This window comes from Staurois parvus, unplaced genomic scaffold (genome assembly GCF_062004578.1).
Source record: "Staurois parvus isolate SC_StPar_1 unplaced genomic scaffold, SC_StPar_1.0 ptg000022l, whole genome shotgun sequence".
Classification (NCBI taxonomy): domain Eukaryota; kingdom Metazoa; phylum Chordata; class Amphibia; order Anura; family Ranidae; genus Staurois; species Staurois parvus.
This window is the reverse complement of record NW_028317818.1, coordinates 9,537,961-9,547,500: the sequence shown is the minus strand read 5'-3', so window position 1 is coordinate 9,547,500 and position 9,540 is coordinate 9,537,961. Positions and strand designations below refer to the sequence as shown.

General features: G+C 42.0%; 1 protein-coding gene across 4 annotated transcripts in view; it reads left to right on the top strand.

Annotated features, from left to right (window-relative positions):
- USP7 (ubiquitin specific peptidase 7) overlaps positions 1-9,540 on the top strand; it is a 264,238-nt gene that overhangs the window by 164,201 nt on the left and 90,497 nt on the right. For all 4 annotated transcript variants that reach the window (XM_089692216.1, XM_089692212.1, XM_089692209.1 and 1 more), the window contains 2 exons: positions 7,952-8,082; positions 8,464-8,598. In XM_089692216.1, the coding sequence (XP_089548342.1) occupies positions 7,952-8,082; positions 8,464-8,598 (266 nt within the window). The remainder of the gene's footprint in view (positions 1-7,951; positions 8,083-8,463; positions 8,599-9,540) is intronic.

The following is a 9,540-nucleotide window of genomic DNA, read 5'->3' as shown; positions in this document are numbered from 1 at the left end:
AGAGATCTGGAGGACCAAGTTGCAACGCTGGGCAGAACAGACAACCTTGAAATGGGTCTTTTCTCTGAGCAGGTAGCTAATGGAATTCATATGGAGGATGGGGAGGGGCTAGTCATGATTATCAGGTAGGAAGATTGGTAACTGTTGCGAGAAGGAGTGGTAGGATGTGACTGCTATCCCTAACAGCCGGTAGGGCAGACCATCTGGGAGGGGTGGTGAGGGTAGTGCAGGAAGGCCTAGACAGTTGATGATAATAGGGGATACTATAATCAGAAGGTCTGACAGAATAATTTGTCACCAGGATCGTCTCAACCGAATGGTTTGCGGTCTCCCCGGTGCCAGGGTCGGCATGTGGTGGACCGGGTTGATAAATTACTGGGACAGACCAGCTTTTTTGGTCCATGTTGGAACCAATGACAAAATACATGGAAGGTGGAGGCTCCTTAAGAATCAATTTAAAGAACTAGACTGCAAGTTAAAGATAAGGACCTCCAAGGTGATGTTCTCTGAAATATTACCTGTGCCATGTGCAACTCAGGAAAGACGGGGAGATTAGAGAACTAAATGCGTAGCTAAAGTCTTGGTGTAAGAGAGAAGGATTTGGGTTTCTGGAGCACTAAGCTGACTTTTCATTGGGGTGCAACCTATATGCTAGAGATGGTTTGCACCTAAATGGAAGATCATCTGCTGTGCTGGGGGAGAGGTTTATGGGATGGCTGGAGGAGTATTTAAACTATGATCGAGTTTTTTCACCAGTGCCAGAAGTCAGCCAAGCAAAATAGGTGAGTTGGAAGCTTTGGTGCATGAAGAGAACTGATTTAATTGGTATTGCTGAATTTTGGCTTCATTCTTAACATGACTGGGCCATTAATATCCCTGGCTATGTTCTCTTTCGGAGAGACAGGGTAAAAAGGAAAGGTGGTAGCGTCTGTCTCTGTGAGAAGTGATCTCTGAGTGAAAGAGGACCTAGTTGATGGAGAGTGTGATGAGGCTGAAGCATTATGGGTATAACTGCACATGGGGGTGCGTACTACAAAGGTAATCATTGGAGTTTGTTATAGGCCACACAGTGTTAATGAGGAGATGGAGACTCAGCTACTTGCACATATCAAAAGGGCTGGGACAGTGATAATAATGGTGGATTTTAACTACCCATAAGTTGACTGGAGTAATTTTCGAAGGCTGACCACTGCTCTCCAGGACTTGGACTGGGAGGGAATATTGGCATCAATGAACACAACACAGAAATGGGAGTTCTTCAAAAAGACTGTATGTGAACACACTCCAAAATATGTTAACATGGGCAACAAGTTTAAAAGGCTAAAAATCTACCCTATGTGGCTTACGGTCAAAGTTAAAATAGCTATAAATAATAAGAAAAGCGCTTTTATTAAATATAAAAATGACGATATTCTGTCATTGTTTAAACATTACAAAGAATATAACAGAATATGTAAAAAGTAAATCATGGCCGCAAAAATTGAGAACAAACGTCAGATTGCAAAAGATAGCAGGACAACCCCAAAAAAAATCTTCAAATATATACGTAAATAGTAAAGAGGACAGGTCCGTGCATGTAGGCCCTTTACAAAACAATATAGAATGGGTGACTGTGGACAAAGAAAAGGCAAATTTATTAAATACCTTCTTCAGCTTTGTGTATACAAAGGAGCATGGGGAGAGCTCTTGCCCGTAATGGGCATGATTTTGACACAGCCCAGATGATCCACATTGGCTCACAACTGATATGGTCCAGAAATATTTAGACAAAATAAAGGTGAATAAAGCACGTGGACCGGATTGCATACACCCACGGGTCCTTAAAGAATTGAGCTTATCCATTTCAAAGCCATTGTTTCAAATTTTTAGGACTCTGTAATGACTGGCATAGTACCACTGGATTGGCGGAAGGCCAGTGTGGTGCCTAAATTTAAAGAGGGATCAAAATCTTTCCAAGTAATTATGGACCTGTTATTTTAACATTTATAGTTAGGAAGATACTGGATGTCGGGACTTTTTTTTTTTTAATATTTATTTATTTTTTTTTAAATATGTAAACGATATAGGGTCTTCGATTAAAAATACCGCTTCAGTCTTTGCAGATGACACCAAGCTGTGCAGTGGAATAACGTCCTTACAGGATGTCTTCAACTTACAAGCCGACCTCAATGCACTGTTTAATTGGGCAACTATGTGGCAAATGAGGTTTAATGTTTATAAATGTAAGGTTATGCACTTGAGGGCTAAGAATATGCATGCATCATACATACGAGGGGGATACAACTGGGGGAATCAATGATGAAGGATCTAGGGCAGTGGTTCTTAACCTTTTTGGAGGTACTGAACCCCACCAGTTTCATATGCGCATTCACCGAACCCTTCTTAATTGGAAAAATAAAATATGATTTTTAAAATTCAAAACATAGGTATATATTTATACATAGGTGCACAAAATGAACAAAACCATTAACCACTTGCCTACCAGGCACTTATACCCCCTTCCTTACCAGGCCAATTTTCAGCTTTCAGCGCTGCCGCACTTTGATTGACAATTGCGCGGTCATGCAACATTGTACCCATATGAAATTTTGATCATTTTTTTCTCACAAATAGAGCTTTCTTTTGGTGGTATTTAATCGCCACTGGGCGCTTTACTTTTTGCGCTATAAATTAAAAAAAGTGCAAAAAATTTGAAAAAAAAAAAAAAGTTTATTTGTTTCTTTTATAAAATTTTTCAAACAGGTATTTTTTCTCCTTCACTGATTTGCGTTGATGAGGCGGCACTGATGGGCACTGATAGGCAGCACTAAAGGGCACTGATAGGCAGTACTAATGAGGTGGCACGGATAGGCGGCACTGATAGACAGCACTAATTAGGGGTCACGGATAGGCGGCACTGATATGCAGCACTGATAGGCGGCACTGATAGGTGACACTGATGATGGGTACTGATAGACGGCACTGACTGGCATCACTTCTGGGCACTGACTGGCGGCACTGACTGGCAGCACTGCTGGGCTGCACTGGTGGGTGGCACTGGTGGGCACTGGTGGGTGGCACAGGTGGGTGGCACTGGTGGGTGGGCACAGGTGGGTGGCACTGCTGGGCACATGTAGGTGGCACTTCTGGGCACAGGTAGGTGGCACTGCAGAGTGGCACAGGTGGGGGCACTGCTGGGCACAGGTGGGGGCACTGCTGGGCACAGGTGGGGGCACTGCTGGGAACGGGTGGGCGGGGCTAGTGGGCGCACTGCTGGGCGGAACTTGCGGGTGTCACTGCTGGGCACCGATCATCAGGGCACTGATCATCCGTGCCCTGATGATCGGTGCCGATCCCCGCTCTGACAACTGCCGGTTCTCGGCAGTACTTTCCTCACGATCTGACAGCGTGAGGAAAGTGCAGCCGAGAACCGGCACTTGCATTTCCCTGTGATCAGCGTGTCATTGGACACCGCTGATCACGTGGTAAAAGGCCGGTGGGATCGGTCTTTCACCACATCACGTGATCAGCTGTGTCCGTAGGACACAGCGATCACGGAGATCGCCGGGTGCGCGCCCCCTGGGGCGCGCAGGAGAGCGCGTTCTGGGAGGACGTCATATGACGTCCACTCAGAACTGGCCGGCCGCGGTGAAGCCGTCATTCGGCTATGCGCGGTCGGCAAGAAGTTAAGAACAAAGAACAAAACCATTAAAACATTTTCACACAAAAACAAAATAATGAATATTTACCGCAAATCAGTGTGACTTCTGCTGTTGTCTTTCAGAGGCCAGTTCAGAAATGCGCGGCATTACCTTGGCAAGTGCCACTCTCATGTCATTTTCGCAACAAAGTCTGTTCCTTTTCTTCGTCTTTATGTCCCGCATCCTCGAAAAGGATTGCTCGCAAAGATATGTTGTAACAAACGGTATGAAAATTCATCCCCCATAGTAATTCATCCCCCATATAGTAATTCATCCCCCATAGTAATTCATCCCCCATATAGTAATTCATCCCCCATATAGTAATTCATCCCCCATAGTAATTCATCCCCCATATAGTAATTCATCCCCCATATAGTAATTCATCCCCCATATAGTAATTCATCCCCCATATAGTAATTCATCCCCCCATATAGTAATTCATCCCCCCTATAGTAATTCATCCCCCCTATAGTAATTCATCCCCCCTATAGTAATTCCTTCCCCATATAGTAATTCATCCCCCATATAGTAATACATCCCCCATATAGTAATACATCCCCCATATAGTAATACATCCCCCATATAGTAATACATCCCCCATATAGTAATACATCCCCCATATAGTAATACATCCCCCATATAGTAATTCATCCCCCATATAGTAATACATCCCCCATATAGTAATACATCCCCCATATAGTAATTCATCCCCCATATAGTAATTCATCCCCCATATAGTAATTCATCCCCCATATAGTAATTCATCCCCCATATTAATTCATCCCCCATATTAAGTCCCCAAGTCCCCCCTGTGTCAATTCACTTACCTTTGCTCCGCGCGTTCCTCTCGCTGTATTCCCGCGCCGTTCCGGTCTTCAGGGCGGACTGAGAGGAGCCTAGCTCCTCTCACGTTCGTCACGCTGCCCCGCCTACACACATCCTGACAGCCAATCACTGGCTATCAGGATGTGAGTGGCAGCGAGACTGGCCAATCATTGCATTTGAGTCCCTGCCGCCCGAGAGGAGGGAGGGGAGCGGGCGCCCGGTACACAAGAGCCGCGGCTTGCCGACCACTGGGCTAAGCGATGTTGCGTGACCACCTGCAGCCAATGATGGACAAGCGGGGCATGTCATCACAAATCATATGAGTCGGGTGTGGGTCACCTCCGCCGAACCCCCGAGACTGACTCACCGAACCCCTGGGGTTCGATCGAACCCAGGTTAAGAACCACTGATCTAGGGGTTCTGGTAGATCACAAGCTTAATAATGGCATGCAATGCCAAGCTGCGGTTTCTAAAGCGAGCAAAATCCTTTCTTGTATTAAGAGGTATGCACTCCAGAGAGAGAGATATCATATTATCCCTGTACAAATCATTAGTAAGACCTCATCTGGAATATGCCGTTCAGTTTTGGGCACCAACTCACAAAAAGAACATTGGGGAACTGGAGAAAGTGCAGAGAAGGGCAACCAAACTGATAAGACACATGGAGAAGTTCAGATATGAGGAAAGATTACAGGAACTGAATTCTCTCTTGAGAAGAGGAGATTAAGGGGGGATATGATCAACATGTATAAATACATCAGTGGTTCATATAGTCAACTCGGTGTAGAGTTATTTACCCTGAAGTCATAACAGAGGAAAAGGGGGCACGCTACGTCTGGAGGAAAAGCGATTTAATCTCCAAACACGGAAAGGTTTTTTCACAATAAGAGCTATGAAAATGTGGAATAGACTCCCTCAAGAGTTGGTTCTGGCCAGCTCAGTGGATTGCTTCAAAAAAGGCCTGGATTCTTTCTTAGATACACAGAATATAACTGGATACTAACATTTATAGGTAAAGTTGATCCAGGGAATATCCGATTGCCTCTTGGGGGGGGGGGGGGATCAGGAAGGATTTTTTTCCCCTGCAGGAGCAAATTGGATCATGCTTTGCTTGTGTTTTTTTTTTTTTTTTTTTTTTTGGCCGCCTTTTGGATCAACTGTGGGTATAGGATTATAACTTTTTTTTTTGGATGACCTGGATGGACTTTTTTTTCAGCCAGACTATAACTATGAGATACTGTTTTGTCCCTCAGAAATGTTTCTCTTTTTCTCAATTACATCCTTTTAAATCTCTCCAGGTACTCCTTAGGTCCCCTATCTTTTTGTCCTGGAACAGTTTATTGGAGACCAACTGTTAACCCTGTGCACACAAATCTTTAATGTCATCAATTTGTTGTCTTTTCTTTCACCTACCAATGAGGACATCATATTTTGTGAACTGTTCAATACATTGCTTTCCCATTTTGACTTGAATTCCTGTGATATGTTCTTGATATTAGGGAAGATATGGACTCTTAATCCAAATGAGTTGCATTCCTCCTTCCACATCTTTGCAAATATCTTGTATGCTAAAACCTGATTTTCTTTCCAAAAGTTTAGAACTGAAAAATATATTAATCTCTGATTCAGCCTCGTCTCCTTTACCACATTGGGATAATTTATTGTCTCAAATTGAGCAACAGACAGAAGCTGGTCTTTTGACCTGGGAAACACACTGGGAAACAAGACATTCTTCCATCAACCAAGTTGATGAGGGTTGACTCTGTATTGTAATACCATAGTCTAACCTATGATGATGTTTAGGAACTACGTACTAAAATATTTGTGGCGTACAGGTTCACTTAAAACATATGTATTGGAACAACGTGAATATTGTATTTTTAATTGAAATAAATTATAAAGATAAAAATTTCTTTTTTGTAATATGTCTACGTATGGAGAAACAAAGTACCTTATAATTCTCCTGTTATGGTAATTTAAATCCATTAATTATTGGGATGTGGGTATACTCCTTGAATGTGAGATGTGTTAAAGAACCTAGACCCTATGCTATATAGAGAAAACATTTAAAGAGAAACCATTTAAAGAGAAACCAAAGGCAGGAATATGTATCAGTCGATTGTCTGCAAAGTCCATCGTCAGCATTGGCATATTCTCTTCAGCTTCTCCCTTGCGCCACCGCATCTTCGACTGTCTTGATTGGCCAGTGCAAGATGACAGCACTCCCACGCAGAAGTAATTTGTTCTGCTGTAAATATGCTGCTCTGCGTACATTCTGCAGAGGATTGCGATCAAGAGGGTAAGTTTACTGTAGAAGAGACATTGCATGTCTTTTCTTGAGCAAAGAGCCTGCCTGTTAAATTTTTTTTTACCCCTTTGTTTCACTTCAGCACTGACAGGAGTGCTTACACTGATCAGCTTTTATTCATTTATGTAAAACCTGTATCCCAAAAGGAAAAAAAAAATAGCTGTAACTGCTTACAAAGGATTAGCTGGAGCTGGGCTTTACATTGTTGTTCGCTGTTATTTTGTTAGTCTAAATCTACTGTTCCATAAAATACCATCCTCTCCACTGATTCACAGTTCTGCTTTCCAAGGGTAGCTACGTTGCTCCTCCTTAGATGCAAAGGAGGAATGAATGTAGTCACCATAAGACAGGAGGTGCGGTGCTGGCTGATCACCAGGTAAAAATAAATGAAAGCCTGGAAAAAACCGGATGCAGTCATTACATACAATGATTGGAAAGCTACAATATTGAAAATGTTGTTTTTAGGTATATTTATGCTTTAAAGTGGAAGTAAAGGCTAATCCTAACTCTTAACCTACTCTCGGCCACATTCTAAGCCTGATCTATCTAGCCCTGTAAAAAAAAAAAAAATCTCTATGCTTGCTTGTTCTGTAGTTGCTCTGGTCCGGCCTCCAGCGGTGCTTCTAAGCCTGATCTATCTAGCCCTGTAAAAAAAAAAAAAATCTCTATGCTTGCTTGTTCTGTAGTTGCTCTGGTCCGGCCTCCAGCGGTGCCCTCTGTGTGCTGGAAACAGCCGACAATGGCTGGGAAGTGACGTCACCCATAGTTGTTATAGGGCTTCTGTTGTCTGCGGTCTCTCCTGCACACTCCTGCATGCTGAGGCAGCTACTGACAGCTCAGTGTGTGAGCGGACCAGAGCGGCTGCAGAACAAGGAAGTATAGTGATTTTTTTTCTTTACAGGATGTCATGAATCCGGCTTAGAATGTAGGTTTAGAGTTAGGATTTGCCTTTTACTTTCACTTTAATGTTGTAGGGAGGAACATATTCCTGGTTTCTAAAAGTGTGGGATTCCGAAAAAAAAAGGAAAGCACAAATAAACATAAGCATTATAGCGCTCAGTAATACCTGATTGCAGATTAATTTGAATTGATTTAACCCTTATTGAGACATAAATATGTAATGAATTATCTTTGTTAGGTGAGGTTTTGCAGCCTGTCACAGATCATGATATACCCCAGCAACTTGTTGAGAGGCTACAAGAGGAGAAGCGGATTGAAGCGCAGAAGCGAAAAGAACGCCAGGAAGCTCATCTCTACATGCAAGTGCAGGTTAGACTAATGTTTTTGTATAGTCTATATCTGTGCATGAGCCTGTGCATGTGTACAATTCTTTAATGATAGTGTTTTGTGTTTTTTTTTTTTTTTTATGCCAACATAAGATTCCAGCTATTTCATTAAAGTGATTCCCATACGTAACTTATTTCCAAAGATGAGGTCTTTCATTCTGTTCATAACAACTCAAAACAATATGTATACCTTGCTATTAGAAATATATGCCTGGAAAACACAGAAAAAGCGTTAAATACGTTAACATGTTTTTATTAACAATGGACAAGTCCTAAAGATTCTGAGAAATGTTTTAACATCTCAAACTTAGATGAGTGTGTTTTAAAATGTATTAAGATTTTGTTATGCATTTTCATTTTTTAGATTGTTACAGAGGACCAGTTCTGTGGACATCAAGGCAATGACATGTATGATGAGGAAAAAGTTAAATACACTGTGTTCAAAGTATTAAAAAACTCCACCCTTGCTGAATTTGTTCAGAATCTTTCGCAAACTATGGTAAGTTGGCCTTCCATATGTTTGAGGAAACTCTAGACCGAAAACCTTCAATTTAATTTTTGTGTCGTATGCTACACTTCACCAAATACCAATTCTGTAAATGCAAATTTTCCTAAAGGGTTTAATTGAAACTACGTGAAAAGGTCAGAGTTCAAGCTTTTCCCAAAAGATGGACTTGAAGGATACTAGATTCTCTGAAAGTGGGAAACCATGGAAGTAACTTAGCAAAACTGGAGAAGAGAATCTGAGGAAGGTGCGCATGGCAACCAGTCAGCTTCTAACTTGAGCTTTTTCAGTTAGGCTTTGAAAATGAAAGATATAAGCTGATTGGTTGCCATGCAAAGCTGCTCCCACTTTGATCCACCTGTTTCAGGTTAGAGCAGTCATATTGCATGCATATCGCCTAAAAACAAAGATTGGTAAGAGTGGTACCAAGTTCCTCGCTATTCAGGATGTCTGTATAATTACAAACATAAAATACAGGGTACCTTGTCTGAGGACCACACAATACATAGCATGATTTAACTGTACTTATGACTTTTTATTTCATAACATCAAGGCCACGTAACAGTGCCAAAAGTATAGGCTATTGAGTAAGTGTGATAAATGGAATCTTACATCTTATACTTGTATACAGCTATACATTTACACCCTTGTACAGTTTAGTTATAACATTCCTTTTCAGATTTACCTAAAGATAAAGACATTGTGTTTGGTCTGATATGTTACTTTGTACTGTTATACCTAGTTTTCGAAATCTTTCCAGCAAGACGCGCACACGCACACACACACACACGCACGCACACGATTTGCAGGTGTGAAAGTGACACATTTTTTACATTGAAAGTGGACCTGATGTTACCTTTTGCTTCTGCTGTGTGATAAGAATCCTAGCCAACAGGTTGGAAGCCTCACTTTCATCATTCACTGCTTGCGCTGCTA